Raw genomic sequence first — 25,315 nt, forward strand, 5'->3', positions numbered from 1 at the left:
AGTGCGAGAATACCTCTCAGATATTATTGTACGCGCGAGCCGCCGCTGCCCGAACCCGTTGTGCTCTGCTCTGCTCTTTCGCTCTCTTTCTCTCTCCCCCCTTCTCTCTCTGTCTCTCTCTTCCCTCGCCTCTCTGTCTCGCGTTGATTCCTTTATTCCATCACCGCGAATTTCCTGCGTCTTCCCACTCGCCCATCCTCGGCCTCTCCTTAGCCCCATTTCTCTCCGTCCGCGCCTCTTCCGTACTTATCACTATCGAAGTCTCTTGTAACTCCTCGTGCAGTTCTCTCGTCGCTCTCTCTTTCTCGTGCTCCTCCGTCGCTCTCTTTTTCTCTCTTTCGCTCCCTTCTCTCCTAGCAAAGGACCGTTCATCCACGTCTCTAGTTTCTTTCTTTTCCGCTCATTTTCTCCTCGCCCTTTGCTCTCTCTCTCTCTCTCTCTCTCTCTCTCTCTCGCATGCTCCCCTCTATTCCTTCCCGACATCTCTTTATTTTTTCCTGATCACCCCATTGTCTCTCATCCGCTTTTCTCCCTCTTCTCCTTTATCATCTTCTATCTCTCATGTATCTCGTATCTCGCTCGTGCATCTTCGTGTTTTTCCGCAACCGCTTGTCACGCGGCGCGGCCCGACCGACGATCACGCGTGGGCCCACACGGATCGATCGATAGATCGACCGGCTGGCCGGCCTCCATGTGTCCGGAACGGTCCGAACTCACGTTCCCATATACGGGAAATTTCGTGCACGAGCACGACCTTTCTTCCGCAGTTCGCGCGAGTTCTCCCCTTCGCGCCATATTTGTTTTCCTTTTTTTTTTCCTCTCGTCAGGATCTCGCTGCCCCCGTCTTTCTTCGCTGTCTCTTGTAACGCCTTTTCTTCACAATGACGTAAATAATTTAAGAGCACTATGTTCACAACATACGAATATCTACAGCTGGTTCTATGCTCCTGCGAGAAAGTTTGCAGTAGATAGATTTTTTTAATTTATTTTAATGTCGAGATGAAAAATGAGTCTTGAACAATGGGAGAAAAGTATTTGGTATTTGCGATTATAATTGAATGTTAAAATTATGGTTAGAAGCTCTCCATTTTTATAGTTATTACTGCTGTAATATAATAGTAATAAAGATGAGGATTATATGCACTTTTGGTACCAACTATTTTAGCAATCAATTGTAAATATTAATTATGTTATTTAAATTGCAATTTGTAATCGTTTGTTTGTCAGTGTGACACATTGTTATTGTTGCTAATATTATAGCGTTAATAAAATCGAACTCCTAATCATAATTATTTTAACATTCAATTATAGCTACAATACTAAAAATTTTTTTAGTGGAAAAAATTCGAAAAAAACGCCGAGAAAAATATTTGTTGAAAAACTAAAACTATTTAGTTCGATACGTTCAACTAAACATTGATTCAACAATTATTTAGTTACACAAAAAAGAGGTGTACTTTATTGACGTTAGATCATTAAGATTTTTTAATCAAGAGTTTACAAAACCAACTCAATATTTAGTTGAATGTATCGAATTAAATGTTTTAGTTATTTCAATAATTTTTTTTTCTCAATATAGTTTCTCGATTAAAATATCGGGATAAAAAATAATTATTTTTAAATTTTTACACTAAGAGAAAATTTTAATAAACATTTGTTTGAATACTTATAATGAAATATTTACTAAATGTAAATAAATATTTACTTAGAGCAAGAATCACTGATATAATGTAACTATCTTTTTTTTATTGAATAAATATTTACGTACCGTAAGTAAATATTTCATTGCAACTATTCAAGCAAATATTTATTAAAATTTAGTAATTTTTTTCTTAGTGAAGAAATAAATTGCTCTTCTCGCGATTTAAAACTGCGGTTTGTGGCTAGCAAAGATCGTTTCTTCATTTAACTATATAAAAATAAAAAAATATATTAACATAGAATATATTTTTATTTAATATATTAAATATTTATTACGCGGATGCTTTAGATCGAAGTAAAAGAATAACAAATTTTTGAATTTTATAAAAATAGTTTTGCACGTTGAATTAGTGTAATTAACTGTGTGCGGGGACGACTTTAATTTCTGAGAAACGCAACTGATACGCGTGAACGAAAATATCAGAGTTGACGATATCGGGGAGGCGCCTTTCTCGAGCGGAAATTACTTCCGAGTTTATTCTATCGGCGTGCCATCCGAATTCCTAGGAGCGGACGTAATAACGGATGTTTCGAAGCCGTCGATCGAGTCGCAAGACGTTAACTTCCTTTCACCGCGCGTGTAGTTCCCGACATGTAGAACGAGACCGAAAATCTCGCGAGCCTCCCGTGCCCGAGCGGAGCTGCGTTCTCGTTAGCGTAATCGAAGAGCGGAAGTCACGAAACGCGGTTTGCTTTAAATTAATCTCCAGAGCACCGAGCTACTCTTTGCCAACGTGCGAAATAACGAAAAAAAAAAAAAAACCTGTTGCCGAACGACCAAGCTTTTCTCGAGGTAAATTGAACGAGCACTCCTTAATAGTTAATTAGTTTGGTCGATTATCGGCAAAGTGCCTGTGCGAGATTGTTTAGAAATTTTTAAATGGATGCTTAGTATATCTTTTCCTCGCTATTTCAAGGATTGTATAATCCGATTTTTTCTAACTTACCTATCAGCGTTTGAATTAATCCTATTGCAGTTTGCCGAAAATAAGATTTTCGTGCTATCATTGTGTGAAAAAAAAGTTTCTTAGATTTCCGTATTACGATTTTAGTATTGAGATTTTTAAGATCGCTAAATCCAAATATGATGTTTGAATTAGAATAAAATTCAAACTGGCGGATTCAATATGCGGATCGAAGTTTGGAAAAATAATTGGATTCTTATAAAAATAACCATCCTAAAGAAAGACAAGTTTTGATATGTTATTTTGGATTACAAAATTCTGATATATTTTTAATTCAGTAATTTTAACAATTTGAAGTACTCATTTTTATAAAAATCCAATTACTTTTTCAAATTTTGATCCGCTATTTTGAATTTTGAATTCTGATGTTATATTCAGATTCAGCGACTTCAAAGCCCGAAAAATACAAAGTTTCATAAAAACCACGAAAAGTAAATCGATTTCTTTTAGATGTGCATATATACTACATTACACACTGGTACACAAAAAAAAAATTATATCGAATAAAAAATCATCGTCTCTTATAACCAAAAGTATAAAATCTTCTTGAAAGGATTTGATTATCTGAAACAAACATAACTTGCGTACAAACTTTCATGTAAGTCTTCACATAAGATCTTTATGTAGGTCTTCATGTAAGCAAGTTACGTTTGTTGAAAGTTATAAAATTTCTTTCGAGATTTTATATTCTTCTTTATTTATGAAATAGTGATTGTTGATTCAATACTACTTTTTTTTTCTCTGTGGCATATTTTTTTCTGCGCACTACATACACTATAAAGGGGTTAATAATGACGATAATTTTAAATAACTCAATAGTTTTACAATCACGTAACATTTAGGGAAAGAGCGATTTGCACGAGATTGCGTTTGCTCTCCTTTCTTTCTCGATGCCTGAAAGGTTAATTGAAGATGAAATCTTACGTTCGCGTGATCGCGAACTTCCAGCACTTATTCGGCGTACTCGTTTGCGTAAAAGTAGAAATACTGAATCCAAAATTGACGTCAGTGATGTGTCTATGCTGCCTATTGATTTCGCAATTGTTTATACATGGCGCCTGATATCGATTATTCGGCACGTACCTGTGCTAGAACTTGCCAATGGAATGTAAGTGGAAGATTGCTAACTGCGATTTCTACGCGGGTATAACTCTTTACAGGTTACTGTATATGTAACCGCACATGAAACACTTTTATAATTCTGACCTCAATTTTGACTTTTTTTTTCCAATAAATCGATATCACTATAATTCATCGACAATGAAGAACAAAATTGTTAATTTGACCACGTTTGAATACGTTTGGTTCGTAGTGATTTCTTTAGTTCAAGTATTTATTGAAGTTAAATAAATGTGAGTAATATAGAACTAAATTCATTTAATGAAGCTGACAACTTTTTCTTCACTGGAGAAAAGCTAAAATACTTAGTCTGATTATACGTTCAAGTAAACAATGAAACTGAATTGATTCAATAATTATTTAGTTGCACGAAAAAGACATGTTTTATTTATGTTATTCAGTAACATTTTTAAATCAAAACTTAACTAAACCAACTCAGCATTTAGTTGAACACATCATCGACTTTAGTTTTTCAAAAAAGTTTTTTCCTGTGCAGTTAATTAAGCAGACAGATTTTTTCAATACCTTTTGCATCCTTTGCATGCCAAGAAGATAGTTGCAAGAACTGAATAAAAACAAATAGCAAACTTTCATTATTGGAAAGACGCGATTGCTATAAATCTATCCGGTAAAATTGTTATCCTGTCGTTTCTATTTTCGTAAATTCTTGAAGATATCTCCAGGTCTGTGTGTAAGTCCTCAGAAGTTCGGTCAGGAAAAGTCCATTCCTCGGAGGAGTCCTGGAGAGAGAGATAGGAGCGCATTGGGTGGATATATCTTTCGATATTTAATTCAGCATACGAGCACGACCACGCCAGGGGTTTCATCAACTATAGACGAGGCCGGGCACGAAGTTTTCGCTCGGTGCAGTCTGCACTTCGGATGCACACTCGCCGGCTGCTCACCGTTACGTTCGTTCGCGAGACGGCACATTGCGGTAGGAACGAACGAACGAACGAACAAACGAGCGAGCGAGTGAGCGAGCGAGCTGGCGGGCGAGCGACGTGTGTTAGGGGAGACTGGCATAATTGATCCGGCGGAACACACGACCGCCAGACACAATACTCACTTTTCGAGCCATGCGAAAATATTTCGCGTAAATGAACTAGGCAGCGGCCGCTCGCCGAGTCGAGCTCTCGTGAATGCTTATCAGGGCATTCATAATTCGCGAAAGACTTTTAAACTCGGATATGTGCAGTCTATATACATATATTTCCCCAGAGTCGAATATTTTTTTTTTTTTTTTCTTACAAAATGGAAATGGGTTTTGAAATTCTTGGTGTACTAATGGATATTACAACGATTTTTTATTTGTTAAAACAGGGAGAAAAAATTACATATTTTTATTGGTAATAATGGTAAAAGATTACATTTTTTTACGTATGAGAAATTGTAATTTATGTAAAGGATGGAGCTTTCAAATTATCTGTCGTGAATTTTCTTATGTTTTTATGTGCAAGACTGCAGTCTACATACATATATTTCCCCAGAGTAGAACATAAATTTTTCTTACAAAATGAAAATGCATTTTGAAATTCTTGATGTACAAATGGATAATGTAACAATTTTTTTTATTAGACAAGACGAAGAAATATATATTTTTTTTATTAATAATAATAGTGAAAAAAATTATATTTTTACTTATAAAAAAATTTCTAATTTATACGAATTGTAAAGGATGGAACTTTCAAATTGTCTTTCATATATTCACGAATTCCCTGATGTTTATTTTACAGCTTTTATTATAATTCGATATTTACGTGGTCGAGATACAAGGGACTGGCTTTTGCAGAGCACAACAAATCTTCATAAAGTACGAAATTTGATTTATCATTCTCTCTATATTTATGTTGTTTGGAAGAGGTCTACAGTCGCGCGGTGAGAGGTGACCTCTATAGATTTATTAATTGGAATTTAATCTCGCAGATGTTGGCATAATTCACCGTTCAGCACAAAATTTTATTAATTATTCCATGTATTCGTAGCGTGTGGGTGGCAGACGTGAAGCCTGCACTTCGTTCGTTGAATGCTTACCGGGGCATTCATAATTCGCAGAGGTTCTTAAAGACCGCGCGGGAATTGCTTTATTGTTAACCACTTTATGTTGCGGCATGCATGAGAAGAAATATCATTGCGCTTTCGAGCGTTAATTCTTTTTGCGCAGTGTTTCTCAACCGTTGCGACGTGAATGATTCCTGACCCGCGCCGCGAGAAAGATTTTGATAACTGTAAATTCTGACATTTTTTTAAATAACTTTAGAAAGAAATACGCACGAGAATACGAAATATTTTCCTGTTTGGCGAGAGTTTGTGCCGACGCATGTTATTCAGCATTATTTTACCTCTCCAGTAGCATTTATTACGAAGGGTTAACCGGGAGCGGAACATTCCGTCGAGGATTACACGCGTTATCTTAAATTATCGTTATTCTCACGTTGCTCGGAGCTATCGTATAAATAATCTCAAAGCTGTCATCGTCACTAAACATTACAGCTTTCTGAAACGGGAAGGAGCATTTATATCCGCAAGCGAGAGATTCGCGGATATATACGGGAGATTCGCTGATCCCTCCCGAGTCTCCCTCGACGAGACTGAAACTTTTTCAATCCGTAATCCGGCAAACGCGCAGAGCTTATCGCGTTGCAAAATTTTGTACTCGAGTTTTCGCCGTGTCACGTATGTGAACGAGTCATAGCGTTTTCGTGGCGCGCACCTGGCTCGCCAGAAATATGATCGCGTGAATCAGACCACCTCCCCTCGGACACCTCGGACACTTCAGTCATTCACGTATATGTTGCAAATGCGGTGCGATCGATATTAGCAATGGGTGCTTCGTTGGACAGCCTCCCACACAATATATATAGCGCGGCTCTCGAGAGGCTCGCTTTTCGCAAATGCAAGCAAATTTGCGTGGCACTTGTTTCGCGCCGCGGTGCTCTTGGATATTATTAATCGCCCGACAGATGCTGATTTTCGGATGCGAAACTCGCCAAGACGCCGGCTATCTATCCTTGAATTTCGCCCGAATAACTTGGAGAAGTTTGGAAGAGTGTCGTGTTCCGTAACGAATTTACAGTCAATTTTTCTTCGTGAAAATAGGAAGTCTACATGTATTATCGTGTAACTTTTTAACTTTAATCATTTTTTAGCGTTAGCTACTTCAAGTTTCTCACCGGAAAAATTTAATGATCTTGTTAAAGTAGATCTGAAGTTTACCTAAATTTAAGATCGAAATTTTTTTATCCATTTATTCGAACACGTATGATAGGATTAAAAACTAATATTGTAATTAATGTTTAATATTTAATAAAAAATAGATTTGTTTATCTTACGTATATAATTGAAGGGTTTTCTGCAAAAACTAAGTCCATTATTTTAAATCTGAGTCTTGGCGCCAAATCATTCTTTATCACATCATGAATTTTATTCTGAATATAAGAATCAAACAAAAAACGAGAAATATAAATAAACAGTATGTAAATATAAAATTTTTGACTAAACGAGTCTTGAGAGATTTCTCAAAATATTCTTCTAAATCCTGAATATTTGTTATACAAAAGTATGTTTGTTAAGAACAACTTGAAAAATTTTATAAAAAAAAGCAAAATAGTTATTACTGTATATTTTAAATAATCCTTTCTTCTTTATCGTTTATCATAATTAATGTTATAAAAAAAGATAAATGTAAAATATATTATAGGATAAATAGATATTAAATATAAAATTCTCGCAAGACTTAAACTAGTTTAGATGTTTTGTATTTTATTTTTTTAATTTTTTAAATATACTTTTTCTCAAAATATTAATTAAATCTACAACTTTGCTCTTACATCTATTGTATGCCTGGAAAAAATTACCACATTTATACAATGAACGGTTTAAAGATGAGAATTTTTTTGTTTCCTAAAAATTCAATTTTTTGAACTTGTTTGGCTTTTGCAGAAAACCCGTCAGTTCTATCGGATGGCTTTAATTTTAGAAAATGAGGAGATACGTCGATCGTATTATTTCATCGATGATGCTACTTACAATTCGTATTGCTCATCACACGGTCGTGCTTGGGGACTTCGATTATTTCATTCTGCATACATCGCGCACTTTGCACAATATTAGTCCGCCAACGCGGAATATTTCTAAGGCACCGTCCTTGGGATTCAAATCATCAGACGGGCTTTGTTACTACGTATTTGTTCGCTAGAGTAGCATTCCATTGACATTTGGATGTTTAAACGAATCTGTAGGCGAAATTGCGTTTCGAATAATGTAGCGAAAGTAGGCTATGAATTCTAATATTCTCTATAATAGTCTGAAATTTATTCATTCATTCATTCATTTATTCATTCATTTTGGTCTTTATCGTGTTATGTAAATTAGGACAATTTATAGTAATTCTTGTGATGTTTTTCAATTCCTTTTGTCACGTCAGAAAATTTCTTTCTCTTGTAGTTTATGAAAGTTTAAAAAGAAATCGGTACAATTGCAGAGTTAAAGGGCGCCTTAGAATCACATTCGCGTGTCTTTTTAGCCGCGTACACGTTTGTGAAATTTAAGATGCGAGTATTCTGGTATTGCCGCGATCGCGTGTAGTCAGGAAATTCCGCGATGGGAACCAATCGACTTCCGGCCGACCGTGTGTGCAGATCGAAATTGAATTACGAGCGTCGCAGCAGCGCGAGCTTTCGTGGTCGAGTGCTCTGGAATTAAAGAGAATGGCGTGTTCCGCGATGTTTGTTCCGTATAAATTTATGCCTACACTGGGAACACCAAGTCAGCCAATATTTATGTAATGATAGTCTTTATCTTCTTTTCTCTACTACACTTCGTCATAACTCGACACTGTGTATTCTCCTGAGCTAAAACATAAAAGTTCGCAAACTTTAATCCATCTAACTTTGATTGAATGTTAAATAATTTATCTTGAATAATTATTAAGAAAAAAAAATTATCAAAATTATGTGCTTCTAAGTATCTTTATAGAAGCGAGGTCTATAATATAAAGTTTAGTGAGGTAGTTAATAAATAGAGTAAACTGATAGCTTGTTTATACACTCGATTTTTTCCTGAACAAAAGTATCGAGAGAGGTCATTGTCCTTCACCATTTGCAACCTTATACCTGTGTACATGCTTTATTAATTGAAATGCCATTTAATTATGGGATTAATTAGAGATACTTTCGTTATTTATTTATCGACATTATTCCCTTACTTTGGTTTGCATCTAATTTATATTTATATATAACTTAGATTACACGCGAGAATGTGTGTGATTTTGGCGCTTGGTACTTCAGCACATATCGATACGCTTCGATACTTTTCGAGTTCTCAGGCTCTGAATGCAGCTCTGCTCTTTTATCTAGACAATCGGCACGGTTTTTATTAACGCGTTCTCTCTGCCGTTGAATGAGTCAGACTGGTCGCCAAGAAAGGCGAGGGTTTGCCAACAGTCGGTTACACGCACACGCGTGCACTGCCCGTGCATGGTTTGCGGTTAATGCGTGCTAAAGGTTTTTGCCCAGCCGCATTCGAGACGTCAAATCGGTCATTGCGTAATTATCAATAATTGCAGCGTGGAACACTTCGCGCTACCGGAAGCGCATCGATCATCCGCTTATCGTGAAACCGCTTATCTGCGCTCACCCTGAGCGCACGTCTGCGCCACCCGCCTTGTTTCCTACGCAGTGTATATCTATCACATGTAGGTCCTCTTCGTTTTCATATCTTACAATCACAGTTTAATCATGATTGTACGCACTGAAGAGAAAATTTACCGAAAAATTAAAATATTTAATCCGATACATTTAATTAATTATTAAATTAGTTTAATTAAATCTTGATTAAAAAATTTTAAACAATCGGTAAGTTAAATCCGGACTGACGAAAATGTTAAACGGGTTAGCAGGCCTACGTCAGTCGCAAGAATGTTTCTTAGTGCTGAATAATAATTTTTACAATCTCCAGCTTATTCGAATTGCGTGCCGCATATTCACCGGACTTGAAACGCAAGCATGAAGCCGGAGTCTAATATTAATGCTTCCGAAGCATCTATAAGATCCTCCCTCTCTCTAGAAAAATTGTAAAGAATTTTATTCGTACTACTGTAAACCATTTTAATGATTGAATGAAATATATCTTTGTTTTTGTGCAACTGAATAATTGTTGAATTGATCCCAATATTTAGTTGAACACGTCGAACTAAATATTTCAGTTTTACAATACTTTTTTTTCTGATAAAATTGAGTCTCGTGCGAATGTGCGAATGTAACTCCTTCATGGATCGTTTCGGACATCTTCATATTTAGCTCGTTTCCTAAAGAAGTTATTCGAGGTTGCGGGGAATTTCCGGCACTTTGACAGATGTACTCGCCAAGTTTTTCGATTCGACCTTCTCCAATTGACGGCCAATTTATTACGTCACCGCGCTGAATGGGCGCCATTGAGTCCTGCGGTAACGAACGTTTTGGTTCGTTAGCGAACTTACCGGCGGGCCGATTAATTCGCCGAGAATTTCTGACACAATTTCCGTAACGCCGCGCGAGTTTTTCACGGACGGCATCGCAAGGCGCTCTCACGCATAACGCGCACAGATCGTCCTCGATGTACAACGCAGGCCGCCGCGAATTCCGCGAGAAATGTTCTGAAACGGGGAATGAGAGAGACGCATATTCGCGTGTAACAGTTTTTACGCAGCATGATCAGCGAAACGCGTCGTTGGAGTGCAATTGCATCATTACTTTGTTACGAGAACTAAATGGGGAACTTTGTTACGAGAACTAAACATAGCAGGAGAGGGATATTATATCATATGAAATCACATTTAATCTCTTTTACCCTTAAATTAAGCGAAAGCAATGGCTTTTGAAATTTGTTTTAAAGTTTTTTTTTTGTATCTACGAATTAGCTTGGAGTATCCTTGAAATATACGTAAAAAGTACTTGGATATCACGAATATATTTTTGTAAGCTCTTACACTGTAAAAAAATTTGTCAAAAAATATTTAGATTTGATCGGTTCGATTAAATATGAATTGATTTAGTCAATTTTGGATTCAAAAAATTTTTATAGTGATATGAATGAACTATATCTTTTTTGTACAATTAAATAATTGCTGAATCAATCCAATGTTTAGTTCCAATGTTTATCGGACTAAATATTTTACTTTTTCAATAAAAAAATTTTTTTAAATAGATTTGCATGTTTACTGAAAAAAATTTGGTAATAATTATTAATAATTGAGCTTTGATGAAATAATTTCAAATAAATGTTCGATTAATATAATCAAATGTTTAGTAATATTTATTAATTATATTAATAGTAAACAAACATAATAATCAGTTACTAAACGGTTATTATTAAATATTAACTGAATATTTAAGTGAAACTATCTCACTAAAGCTTGATATTTACTATCTAAGCTCGATTATTACTATCAAACCTCAGTCTTTGAATATCAGAGGGGAACGAGCTGTAAAATTATTACTTTATTTCTTTTTCAACACACCTGCCATCATGTAAAATTTTAACGCTATATTTCTGCAAGACATTGCAGGACGATCTCAATTCAGTTCTCAAGCTCTGACGGTGTACGTAGCACTTGAGAGTAATCGATGCGACGATGAAAGCTAAACTCGCATTGTCCGTATTATTCGGAAATGCACAAAGGCCTCTTCCGCTCATCTCGCATTCAAAATGTCAAGCGGCCGAGTTGCGCCTAGCCGCGTAACGCGCGACGTTTACTATTGTCCATATTTTAAAGTGTCTGGCCTTCGCGACCTGGAAAAAAAAATGACATTGCACGTGCATTCTGCTAACGATCGGGAAAACACGCGCATTGGCTGCGTCTCTTTTTGTGCGCATTAAGAGAAACAGCGGCTGCCATTTGTCGCGTGATTCAGCGTGTACTCATTGCAAACGGACAAACGAGACTTCGATTCAGGCTCGATGCGTCAGTGGATCTCTGATAGTTTGTGTGTCTGCTTCAATTTCTATTTCGCGTCGCTTTTCTAATTTGTGTCGAATACAAGTTGACGGATACTCGCTAAGGAGAATTTCGAGTCTCAGATATTTTCCATGAGGTTTGAAGGTTTTGATCTCTTTTCAGAGAAGTGCACATGTTCGTTCTCGCCGGGCTGCTCGAGTAACCGGCGTCAGGCGTTCTAATGCGCTCGTCCCGTCGCAATTTCTTTCATCTCGCGCATTAACGGGCATTCACGGACGCAACTTGCGTCTATTTTTGTCCGCGCTCTATTTCGGCCGCGGTATCTGGAGCTTGGTGAGCGACAGTGGACAGATATTCAAGTAGATGCACTTAAGATGCCCGCATCGAAGACCGAGTGTAATGCGCCACGCGCAACAGGACGCGCATGTTTGATTAGCAAGTGGGGCACGTTCGTCAATTACGTGCTCCGCAACGACGGCGTTATTAATTGCATCGCGCCAAACGATGATAATAAGTGCGCGGCGATCGCACGTCAAGTATAACGTGACGAAGTGATTGTGTAGAAAGTGGGAGGGCAAGTGAATAAAATAGAGAAAAATAGAAATGTATTGTGCAATTCTCTCTCTCTCTTATTTTATATATACAAAATAGATAAATTAGACATTTAAAATATTAATATTATCTATACTATAGTCTTTTATTGTGTGTATTTTTTCTTTTAAAATTATAAATAATTTTAACATTTTATTTATGTTTATATTTATAAATTTGCAGACACGTGTCTAAAAAATGACCTAAAAACAGTTATATTCTCCTAATATTTTTTCGATTTTGGAAATTAATTTTCGAAATCTTAACTTGATGACGCATAAATAGGTATAACTCATTGACACGAGTTTTACACCTGGACTCGGTGTGATAATGCGGTGCAACAAGTGGCTGACACGCATTCTGCGTGTAGTCCCGTTGTGCGTTACAGAAAACGCCCGCACAAATAATATCGAAGATATCCTCGACAGACGCGGAGATATCGGAGTAAAAGGATCGATGACTAATTTTGTCGGCATATCCCGGTCACCATGATTAATCTTGTATCTAGATCTCTACGTTTGGCAAGTTCGTAATTATTTAAAAGGAGCGTGTATTTCGTCTTTTAATTAAATACTCGATTAAATATGTACGTATTAAAGCACATTATCTTCATTAAATCTAAAATATTTTTTAAACTTGCAAAGTAATTAATTAAGAACTTTTCAATTTCAATAATTAATTTTCAGAATTTTTATTTCAATAACTATTTGTGTGTTTGCACTTCATATAATTACAATGAATTCGATGAAATTAAATTTGCGTGGAAAATATGTTATCTTACTATAAGTATGTTTATTTAAAGATTATATTTTTTTCTTTATATTAAACGTAAAATGTTTTTATATTAGTGATATATTTTACTGGCTGCTGCTGTGTTATCGAACTATTATCCAATATTAAATTGTCTATTAAATTGAAATTGTCATACTGGAAATTTATCACATTAAATTGCTTACAATGATGCAAGTTTAGCTTGAAAAATACATCGGATTATAAAATCTTTTATTATATCAAAGTTTCTTTACAATAAGTTTTATTAACTGTTTATAATAAAATATTATATTTCAACGTTCTCATATTTTTAAATTGCTAATACAATAAAATTAATTAAACATTACGAGAACATTTTAGTAAAAGTTTAATTTTCCATTTATTTTTTATTCACTTCCATTTATATATAATACATATTTTTTTTCCATTTAATTAATAACTTATATTTCACAAAAATATTTTCACGTTTTCATAAAATTGGATACAACTCGATGCCTTTCCACGGCAATGGAAAATCCAGATACGCAGGAATGCGTGCGTCACGCTTAAAAGTACAAGATCCTTCCCGTGTCTCCCGTATAGTCGGTGACAAAAAAAGGTGCAGAGACATGTATAGTCCTTGTCCGAAAGCGCGCCGCGAGTCGTCGAGAGCCGCACGCATGTGGGCGCCGCAGCCTTATAAGGACGTTCATAAGGAGCCTCTCTCACTAAACCTCACCTTGCCTTATCTTATCTTACGTCATTTGCCGTCCCCGTCCGTCGAGTGCTCCAGTGTCTTGCATCCCCACGAAATCCATTCGCTCGCGCGCACTCCTGCGTGTAGCCCAAATTCCACTTTCCCTTCTTGCCACAGCATTGCTACAATCGTCTTCGCGCATTAATAAAATCCGCGTTTATCGCTTTGATCGAATAAAAAAAGATATGTTTGAGACTAAAGTGAAGTTTCATACAACGATATGCAATCTTTTGTGTTTTCTAAATATTTTCGAAGGCTATTCATCACAAGTGTACATGTAATGAGTAGGATTGCATTTCTTGTTTTTGTTTTCTTATTTTTCTTGAATTTTTGGCTTATCTATTGTATTTTGTAGTGTCATAATGTTTATAATATATTTGTGCATAAATTTACTTTTACGTGAGAATTTTATCTAAGGTCTATTATACGATATTGTATCTCACTCGTACTGTCGAATTTATAGATTCGTATTTTAATAATTTGAAACTTTAGTAGGATTTAGTATAAGATACGATTTCGTTTCGCCTTTCCATTCGCTTAAGTCAATCTTATGCGCCCACACTTAGGTATATCGATCTCTTTATGTTCTCTTGTTAATCTACCAACGTAGATTAACTTTAATCTCGATTTATAACTTTTTATTTTTTTTTAATTATTAAGACTAAAAAAAATGAAAAATAAGTTAAGACTCTTTTGTTTTTTTTCTGATTCTTAAAACTAAAAAGAGGTGAAGAGTTAAATTTAAAATCGAGATTGAAGTTAATTGATGTCGATAGAAGTGGACATTAGTGCCCGAAGAGGGAAGATTATTAGCGAGGAAAATGTTTGCGTTTCGCGTTACGTATTCTCAAGTCGTCCCACGGTATACCGTGTTTCGCGAAATAAAACTGGAGCGACCGCGAGCTGCGATAGAAAGTAAATCGGAGGCGCCGCACAATGGTGTATCACCGACCATCTTTTTCCGCCATTCTCATCGCCGACCGGAGAGCAACCGGGAGGAGGAAGCGGAACGTCAATCTGTCGTCGTTGTCGTTCACGGATGATTAAAACAGTATAAAACGCGCACGCTCGCGTGACATCACTGCCGGTAAATAGCAAAAGGCAGGCGTGTGTATCGATCCTCTCTCGTTTATATCGCGCGCATCGATTTTCAGCGAACTGCAATTTTACCGAACGGGAAATTCTCCGTAACGGATAACCGTCGACCGGCATCGCTTCACCTCGCCTCGGATCTCGTTCGATTTTTCCCTCGGACTTTAGTCGAACGTGAATTGCGATTTTACTGACTTTTTATCACAGTGATTCTATTAAGAGGAAACTTTATTACGACTTTGTTGAACTGGGAGGCAAAGTTTAATGCGAGATTAAACGTGGCATTCGCGTGCTAAGCGTTTTCCTTATCTCATCCCGCGGGATACAATGTCTCTATGCCATGAATAGAGTCACCCCGTGCGACGGATGGAACACTCAAAGAAAATTGCTAGAGACATTATAGGGTTAGAATATGCCAAAGATCATTTGTCATAGATCACCGCAAGTAACGTGAGAAGGACGACAGTATTGGCGTTTCGCCAAGGTATGCTCGTTCCGATAGCCTGTCTTTATCAATTTTACGAGGAACGTGGGACATCGTTCGACATAGACGGCAGTACCTCTATAGAATACGAAAATTATTTTAAACGCAATATATATTACAAGTCTCGAGAAGTATTGCTGAAAGACGCGATAATTACTTCACAGTTATACGAGGCAACGTTCATCGCGTAGATAAACTTCTAATTACCATATACGGGCGCTATCTGCGATTTGCTATCTCTGTACAAATAACACTGTTACTTTACGGTTATTTCGTACATAATATAAATAATAATAAGTTGAATATTAAACCGATATACGGATAACGTAAGAATTAAGAGGAAGTACTATTTCACCGTCGAAGCGGACCTTGGTGCTTTAATATTTTAATATTAATTAGGTATTAAATAAATTTTTTAATTCTATAGAATTTGATCGTCAAATTTTTGTAACAATGCAAAGGTTCTCGAAAAACTAAAAAATTTATTATGAAAGAAACTCTGGTCGTGATGATATTTTTCGCATTAAGTTTTTTACAGTTTTTTTAAGATGTTTATACATTGAAAAAAAAAGTTATTAACTTGACTAAACTTTTTAATTTAATTAAATTTCTTTAATTCAAGTATTTATGTCTTCAAGTTAAATATGTGAATGCTTAAATTACAGTTCAAATATTTTATGTATTTGAATTAAATTCATAAATACTTGAACTGAAAAAATTGAATCAAGCCGAAAAATTCACTTAATTTAACAACTTTTTTCTCAGTGTAGTGTTGTTATAAAAATTTGACGATCAAGTTAATTTATAGAGATGTTATTTTTAGCTTCAGTTTACGGTTGCATTTCCGACAAATCATACCGACACACAGTCTATAAAAAAATATATTTAATAAACAATAATCTATTATATCGGACTGACGAAATTAAAAATACGAGACTAGAAGGCCTGTATCAGTCATAATGGTTCTTGGTGCCGAATAATAATTTTTTAATTTTTAATTTTTACAATTTTCAACTCAAATTGCGCGCAGCATATTCGTCGGACTTGAAACATAGTCATAAAGCCGGAATAGTAATATTAATATAAATTGTAAAAATGAAAAATTAAAATATTATTTGGCACCAAGAATCCCTATGAGATTGACACAGGCCTTAAAGTCTCGTGTTTTTATATTTTTAATAAATTGACATGAGGATATTATTAAGCTTCAGGATCCGTTTCGAGAAATGGTCTCTTAATTCTTGTAGGTATAATACAGGTAATTTTAGCGATACCAGCTGCATTTATAATGAACTCTAGGTACTGGATTTTATAGATTTCAAATTAGCATTCAATTGCAAAACAGATCTAATTGGCGTTAATCTAACATATAGTAACAGCTCTCACGTGTTGTCTTCACGTGCAAAGTTACGCGCGAGTATTTTTAAAACCAGCACACGAAGGAGGATGATATAATACTCTTACGCTTTTGTGGCTGTCACATATAGTGTGACGCGCAAAGGCGTCGGCATGTATTCAACGAGAATAATCAAGTCTATTATTTGATGTTAATTGTGTGTTAAACGCAATATCGCGAGATTTTTCTTCATCAGCAAAGAATCAAGTCTAACACGAATTATTATACACTGAAGAAAATCAATTTTTTAATTTTCAAATAAATATATTTATTTTAACATAATTTTCTCGATTAAAAAATATTTTCCGAGTTTATAAACAAATTATTTTATACCAGGTAATATTTATTTAAATCGATGAAATTATATTAAAATAAATACATTTATTTTAATAGAATTTCCTTGATTAAAAAAAATATTTTCCTAGTTTATAAATAAATTATTTTATATCAGGTAATATTTATTTAAATCTAGAAAATGATGTTAAAAAATAAATATATTTATTTGAACAAGGAAAAACTTTTCTGTACATATATCGACCTCAAATAATTCTTAAAAGAAATTTTAAAAGAAAGTTGATTTCTTTATGCCATTTATTTAGAATCGTATCAAATTGTGTTTTACATCCTAATTACTTCTGTAATTTAATTTATGCGAAACGGTCGACGTGTCTTGACGATTAAGACTTGCCGATCTGTTCGCTGATAACTGTACGATTTTAAATTTATATAAGTGCGAAGTCACGGAGCAATCTATCTAGCTGATCCATGGAGGACTCAATTCGCCGTCCTCCTCCTCCTCTTCCTCTTTATTGGCATCTTCGCAGCAACGATGTGCTGTACGCAGGCGTGCGTGTTACAGTGTAATATACATATGCAATGTTCCGGGGCAACGTTACCTAGCTCAACCTTGTCGAACAGTGTATCCCAGCTGTTCCAGTGCTGGTGCCGTTAGCAACTCGGCTATAGAACTTCGTATTCGAGCCCGGGCCACAGCTGGTCGGTAACAGGCTCGAGTTCTGCTGCAAAGTGGCGGTCTTTCGTGTCGTCGTCGGGAACTAAAGAACGACTACGTCGTTTTCCTTCCTTCCACCCACGCGCGACTACATTGGTACCTTCTGCGTCGTGAATGCCACAACACGGAATCGCACTAATTCTTGGTGTACTCCAGATGCATCGTGTTCAAACATCCGTGTATCGTGAATGGTGTTGGAGAAAATGGCGATGTTGCAAAGCAGCTGATCTGAAAACTTGACAGCTTTACTCGACACAAGATTACAAGATAATTAATAGATTATGTGATGAAAAAGTGATTCTGGATTTTAATCAAACTTAATTTCAATTTACTTTGAATTTAATTCAGTGCTGGTATTTATTATGGAAAATCTCGTTAAAAAAAAATAAAACAAGAATAAGATTACAAGATAATTAATAGGTTACATGATCAATGGAAAAGTTATTCTAGATTAAATTAAACTTAATTTTATACTAATTTTAAATTTAAATCGAATTTATAATTCAACGCTAATATCTATACATCATGGGATATCTAGCTAAAGAAACAAGATTGAGGTTACAAGATATAACAGATTACATAATTAATGAAAAAGTGATTCTGGATTTAAATTAAGTTTAATTTCATCGTGCTTTATGGTGCTTATACTAGATTGAAATTTAATTCAATGCTGATATTTATGCATTTATAGAAAATCTCACTGATAACACGCGAAAGTTTCGCATAATTAATTACAGAATGTATTAAATCTAAACATTATAAAGTATCAAATTATTATGTCGATTCCCTTAAGTTTATATCATCGTTATTTACGCCATTTCACGAACTTCAGCTGTCTCATTCTAAACGTTTTCGTTCTTACAAAACACATTCCGCTCTCGTATGTCCGTTATTTCGTTTTGCGTTTCACTTCGTACGTTTTTTCGCATGCTCGCCCACTCGTTCGCCCGTTCGCTCGCTTGTTCACACACTGGGCTCTTATTACACATCACGGGTTAATGACTCAATTCTCTACACTGTTTTCTATATTCCACACGGGCTGCAGTCGATCCCAGTCGCTACTTCTTGCGCTCATGATCTGAAAAATTCGCGACGAGATGACGATTAGAAATGCAGCCCGATGCTTCGATGCGCGCGGAAGCCATTAATACTTTACGTGCGCAAAATACGTAGGGCGTACATATATTTCAGTATAATTTTATAATTTATGCAGTGAATGAAGAGGCATTTGCAGCACGAATATGCTGAATATGGAAAATAGGAATTAATCTTTATTTCCAACATATGGAATTTTGATTTTTTTTTAATAAATTAATTATTCTTATTAGATCTATTTAGCTCTGTAGAGCTTCGCTATTTATTCTTTATCTCGATCATTGCATTCCTCAAGTTCTCGCAGGAGTCTCTCTTTATAAGTTGAAAATTACTTTCGATGGTGATTGTCAATTTTCTTGGATTAGTTTCTAATTTCTAATCGTTGCGTTGCAGGTTTACAAGATATCTTATTGCTTTTCTTGTTGCTTTTCACTTGGCGATCTTGCGAGGAAGTTGATCGCTCGCGATCAACAGCATCGGTCCATGTATACACGCGCGCGCGCGCGCGCATACAAATTATTTCTCTGTTAGAATCTCTGCTTTGTGCATTGACGATATAACGCAACGTTCTCCACGCACGCTTTACACATGACGGATCTGCGACGCAGGAAGCTGCTGCTTAAATTTAATGTTCAATAGACCGTACGGCTGGACCCCCGAACCGAGCATTTTAATGCCTCGTTTAATCGGGACGCGACCGAGATGCATTTGAATGGAAATCGAAACGGCGACGCGTGCCGATCTCTACTATTATTTCCGTCTCGACTTGATCCCACATTATGCATGGAAATCATAGCTTATTGCGCTGGAAAACAGGTAGCTGATTAACATCAATCAGGATCGGCGAATCAGTATTTAAGGGGATCTTAAAGCAAATTACCGACACTATTTTATTAGAAAATATTTTTGAATTGATTTTACATAGAGAGAGAGAAAACGTTGCAAATTAATATTTTTTATACAATAAAAGTACACACGAAAATAAACAAGCGAAAGTCATTTCATGATAATTTAATTTTGTAAAAGAATATAAAGCCAATTCAAAGATGTAATCTTCTAATAAAAAAATTACAGTAATTTGCTTTAGGATTCTCTCATCTTAAAAATGATCAACTTTTTTTAAGAATCACCAGTTTTGTACATTTAATATTTATAATTATATTTAGATAATAATTTGGTGTAAGAACTTTTTAAATAATTGCAATTAGTTTACATCAACGTTAAAAGGGCGACGTTAAAGATTAAAAATGTGTGTTTTTTTTAATGATGTGAAGAGAGACAGAGAAAGAGAGAGACATGGATATATTTGTGGCGCTCGTACCTGTCGAAGGGATACGATGCATTTCCGCGATGCAACAGCCGTCTGTGTAGGAAAGGCTCGACTTCCGAGTATACTGTAAATAAATATGGGCTGGTACCGTGTGGTCACGCACCAGGAGCTTCGAGTCACATATCGCGAACGTTAGATAAACCTTGTGTCACATACATCCGTATGGAAGATCGTCGGTGATCGATCAAGCGACTCGAGATATATTTCTCCTTCGAAGCTAGGATTCTTGATATCTTCTGCGTCTCGACTTGAAATAATATTATTTGACGACCTACGCTGGAAAAAAGTTGTTTTCAAATAATTGTATTTATTTTAACATCATTTCCTTGATAAAAAAGATACTGTCTAAGTTTAAAAATAAATTATACTAATATTTCACATGTCTGAATAATATTATTTAGAATGTAATTCTTTGGATATAAGTTGACGGTATAAAATGTCAACGAAAAATGCAGAATGATTTTTGCGAATTTATATTAATTTTATATTCGATGGATGATTCTCTGCACTGCTAAAAATGTCATGAAATTCGATGTATTTTTAAGCTACACATTAAATTAAATGTATTTACTTATAATTGAGAGGCATGCGCATGAAATTTAATGCACTCTTGGCAACATTAAATTCACATTAAATGTATATTAAATGTTTTTAATGTACCTGCTTGAAATTTGCTTCTCCGTTACATTACATTAAATTCTGCTGTTGATTTTTAATACTGTAACTTCCTCGCAAGACATTTAATTTCCGTATATATACAATTATACGCCAGATTAATTCTCGCCGTAGAAAAATTTATTTCAAATTCGACGAGGATCGGTAAACGTATTCCTTTGATCTTTCATTTCCTTATACTTATCAAGTTGGGAAAATCAGTCGTGAAAATTCGCATAGTACTGTCTAATCGTTAACGAGGTGCCGTTAACGCTTCTCATTATCGTCCGCGCTGCAATCGGCGATACAAATCGGCCGCGGCGTCAGTTCACCTTCGACCAGCGCGCGGATGGTTGGTTGCTCGGCACCGCGGCTTTAGGCAATTCCTTATCCCGAAATAGCCCCTGAATTATTTCCTGTATACGGCCGCTCGGAGACTGTTCTGTATCGATTCGCTGAGTGACATTCGTGCCACGAGAGTTATTGTGCCGCAAAAATCTACGCGTCGTCGATCGTGACATTAACCTTCGCGATATACTGAACACGCACATGCGAAGCTGAAATTCAATTAAGACATCTGAAACAAACGCGCGACAATTTTCTTATAAATGTGTAATGTTCTCTTTATCCGACGTCGCGGGAAACTTTTTTTTTCAAGTTTTGCGATATATGACGTGATTAGAAAAAACCTTGTGACTTTGTGACTATTATTAACTTTTAATACTTTTCAATTTGGTACACAATGCCGGCGCTCTCTGCATCGAGTTTCTCTTTCTGGCTGGATAACTCGCGTGCGTCTCGCCGGGCGGAATCAGGCGGAATCGGTATCGTGACCGATAGCGCATAAAACTCTGGCTCATCGAGGCGGGCCGAGAAATTGTTTATACGTGGTGGGGGCCCCGCACCGGGGGCGAAATTACTCGCTCTGGGAGTCATAATAAATGCGTTTATGAAACGCCGGCTTGGTGAACGTTGTCAGTCGATCGAGTCGCGCCGCGCGACGCTGAACACGTCGCGGATGCGTCGCCGCCGATTTTCCCCGATTGGCCCCCTGCTCCGCCCAATTTGCGAACGCGCGAACTTTTGGTGCGACGTTAATTATCCCGCCCTAGTTTCGCTCTATTAACCACTCCGTCGTGTTACACGCTTCGTAACGACCGTGCCCGGTCTGGGAGGTTCTGCGAACCTCACGTGCGGCGAAAAATGAGATCTAAGCTTCGCGAAGTTAAGAAAACGCGATTAGAGTCGTGTTGCGGTAAAATTGCGGATTTAAGGGAGAAAAATTCATATGATAAAATGCAAATTCTCAATTATTACAATATCGAAATGTTACACCTTTAAATGATAAATTCATAAATAATTATTTCTATAATACGTTATACTAATTACAAATTTTACAATTTATTCTCTTTGTAAAAAAAGAGAAAATAAATTGAAGAGGAAATAATTGATATTCTAAAATATAAATATTTTATACCCTGCACTGTTAAAGAGAGTTAATTTTTTATATTCGTGTACATTATTTGTAAGCCTGTAAATTGAACATACCGAGGATGCTTCATGCAAGTGCGTTTATTCTTGGATTCCGAAGAACGTTCGCCAGGGGCGAATATGCTCCCGAAGGATAATCTGCGATCGCTTCGTGCGTTCGAAGACAGTGGGAAAAAAGACGGTTAGCTGTCGTCGGAGGCCTAAGAGCCTTCCTCCGCTTTTTAAAGATCGGAACAAAGTGCCACGAAGAATTTCACGAATCTTCACTGTGCCGGCGCCGTGCGCGTGGCGAGCATTGTCCGGGGATTAAACCTGCCCGACGTTTCCGAAGAGGTTTCCAACGAATCGATCGCGCGAAGTCGTCCACAGTACTCCGCTGCCTTCGATTCGGTGATACCTTCAGCGACGCCCTCCTCGCCGCACCATGCAGCGATAGCAAGAGTAATATCCAAGTTCGAGCGAATTATCATCGATGATGAAGTAGTGCGAACGTCGTGCCAATCTTTTCATTGACTTCAACAGCGTAAATGGCGCAAGAGCCGGTTACACCACATCGTCAGACGACTATAACAGCTTAATCTGCGAGAATTCGTGAGAAAAACGGAAGAATCGTATCGGCGCTGATGCATCGTGAGAGAAATGCAAGAATTTTATCGGCGTTAATATATCGGATCTTAAGAAATTTATTGTTAATTATGAGATAACTTAGACATTATTGCTTTTTAATGCAAATTTATTGTAAAATGGTTACAAATAAATTATGAAAGTATCAAGAGTAATTAGTGTATAAATGATTGTTGGGGAGGAGGAAGAGTATAAGTGGTATGTCATAATAATTAGACGTCGAGGAAAGTATTAATAATAAGATAATTTAAAACTGAATTTTGGAAACTGAATTTTCTCATCAGTTTGTTGTAAATTCAATATGGATTGGTTATCTCTTTGCGTCTGTGGCACAAAGCGCAGTTCCAACGACAGGAAGATCAAGAAGGACGGAAAGCGCAAAAAGAGCAAGAAATCTAAAAAGAATTTCAAGCAGAAAGGATCTTGTCAAGCGCCGCCGTTCATCATCGAAGAGTTCTTGCGCAAATCGCAGGACGGGCAGCCGAAAGAAATCGCGGAAAAGGAATGGACGAACGGAGAAATTGTTAATTGCCTCAATGATTGCGCGAAAAGTCAGATCGGCTCGACCGATCAAACCGATCCATCGAAGGTCAACGGTTCACCGTCTTATCAAGTCGACGCTCATGGGAGCCTCGAGCAGTCTCTCGAGAACTCTGAAAGAAACGCGGACGAGTCCTCTCGAGAGGCTCGTGATATCGATTATTACGACGATGCAGTGCTGCATTCGGAATGTGCATCGAGCACCGCGGACGAAAACGAGAGGCAAGTCAAGTGTACTTCGGATGAGAGGGAACGTGAGAACGAAGAGGAGATCGATCTGGACGAATCCGTCCCGAGATCGATGGCATCCGGGGAGCTCGAAGATTCATCGTGGACATCCGAAATCGAGGACAGACGGGATGCGGCTTTGGAATCGAGCCTTCATAGAAAGCTCGGCGAAAGAATTTCATCCAGAATTAATTTTCCTAACGAGAAGCAAGAAACAACAAAGTCGAAGGCTAGAGCCGCACCGAAGAAGGGTGCTAGCAGCAAGATTCTCCCGCCGATCAAAGGGAGATCACGCGCTGAGACTCGTGTGGATAATGAGGAACAGCAAGGTCGCGGTGAAACGAATAAATTTGGTTTTAAGAGAACCGCGGCGTCACACGAGCCGAACGAGATTCGACGGAAATTGAACTCGTGCAGCTTCGAAGTTCGACCGCTCGAGGATGAAGAACGAGGCGGTAAGGCGGCGAGGATTCGAGGCGAGGGGTCCATGATACCCAGACTTGCATCCCCACTGCGGCAAGGAGCGAATTCGATAAAAAACGACAGCGATAAATCAGAGAACGTGCGAAACGGTACATTGTTGCGCATAAAAAAATCATGTGCATTATAGGATATTTGTTAAAGAAAAATTATAAATGCAGTATCACACTTGTCATTCTTCATCCCAAAAATGTCTTTCGATTAAACTACTGTTGAGAAATATTAATTTTATATAAAACTCCACATCATTTTTTTTACACAGAAAAAAAATTAATATCAACAATCTTTGTTTCATATATAAGCAAGAATATAAAATCTTCTTGAAAGAATTTATAATCTTAAACAGATATAATTTGCTTACATGAAGAAAATTTTCCTCTTCGTGTAAGCAAATTATGTCTGTTTAAGATTATAAATTCTTCCAAAAAGATTTTATATTCTTGCTCATATATGAAACAAAGATTGTTGATTTGATAATAAATTTTTTTCTGTGCAACTTGGCACTATTATTGCAGCAATAAATGAAATATCTCTTTAATTTGCCTCATAAATTTGCCTAATTTGTTATTATGTATTACAGTACTTATACCTTTTTGACCTATGAAATATAAACCTTCTAGAATAGACACGCTTTGTTAGGTACTTTAATTTAAGACAATGAATATTCGCGTATACTCGCTGGCCGGGTAATCATTATAACCACATTACCGCAACTCTTATACAATGCAATGTACAATTTTTGTTTCAGGTCGCATTCACTCGGCAGTCGTCTCTGGTATCAATTTAGAGCAGCGCACCGTAACTGTAGAATGGTTCGAGAGAGGAGAGACCAAAGGCAAAGAGGTAAGTGCGCTCGTAAATTATTTTAAGCAATTTATAATTGCTCAGAAACGGCAAGTTACGTTTGTTAAGTTTTAATTAAATAAACATTTTTTTTAAATTAAGTGATTGAATCAACGGGATATGAATTAATATTTATTAATTAAATGTAATTACTTACAAAATAATTAAGTATTAATTTGGCTCTTGATATTAATATGAAAAATAAATAAATGGCAAATGGGAGGCAA

General features: G+C 36.5%; 2 protein-coding genes and 2 long non-coding RNA genes across 13 annotated transcripts in view; 2 read left to right on the plus strand and 2 right to left on the minus strand.

Annotated features, from left to right (window-relative positions):
• LOC105202395 (kinesin-like protein KIF2A) overlaps positions 1-25,315 on the plus strand; it is a 41,985-nt gene that overhangs the window by 855 nt on the left and 15,815 nt on the right. For 3 of the 10 annotated variants that reach the window (XM_026131950.2, XM_026131952.2, XM_026131953.2), the window contains exon 2: positions 24,994-25,088. In XM_026131950.2, the coding sequence (XP_025987735.1) occupies positions 24,994-25,088 (95 nt within the window). Of the gene's footprint in view, positions 1-17,271; positions 18,157-22,317; positions 24,338-24,993; positions 25,089-25,315 lie in introns of those variants that run through there. The other 7 variants (XM_026131949.2, XM_026131951.2, XM_026131946.2 and 4 more) reach the window with 6 other exon arrangements.
• On the plus strand, positions 4-16,986 carry LOC120359832. The gene is made up of 2 exons (XR_005576624.1): positions 4-11,749; positions 11,884-16,986. It is a non-coding gene; the product is annotated as an uncharacterized LOC120359832 (long non-coding RNA).
• On the minus strand, positions 17,365-20,512 carry LOC113003248. Its single transcript, XR_003268354.2, has 2 exons — positions 20,220-20,512; positions 17,365-19,703 (listed from the first exon to the last, which is right to left on the minus strand). It is a non-coding gene; the product is annotated as an uncharacterized LOC113003248 (long non-coding RNA).
• LOC120359830 lies at positions 20,686-22,326 on the minus strand. The gene is made up of 2 exons (XM_039459160.1): positions 21,607-22,326; positions 20,686-21,459 (listed from the first exon to the last, which is right to left on the minus strand). The coding sequence occupies exons 1-2, from the start codon at positions 21,740-21,742 to the stop codon at positions 21,206-21,208; spliced, it is 390 nt and encodes a 129-aa protein (XP_039315094.1). The 5' UTR covers positions 21,743-22,326; the 3' UTR covers positions 20,686-21,205.

This window comes from Solenopsis invicta, chromosome 16 (assembly GCF_016802725.1).
Source record: "Solenopsis invicta isolate M01_SB chromosome 16, UNIL_Sinv_3.0, whole genome shotgun sequence".
In the NCBI taxonomy this organism is placed as follows: Eukaryota; Metazoa; Arthropoda; class Insecta; order Hymenoptera; family Formicidae; genus Solenopsis; species Solenopsis invicta.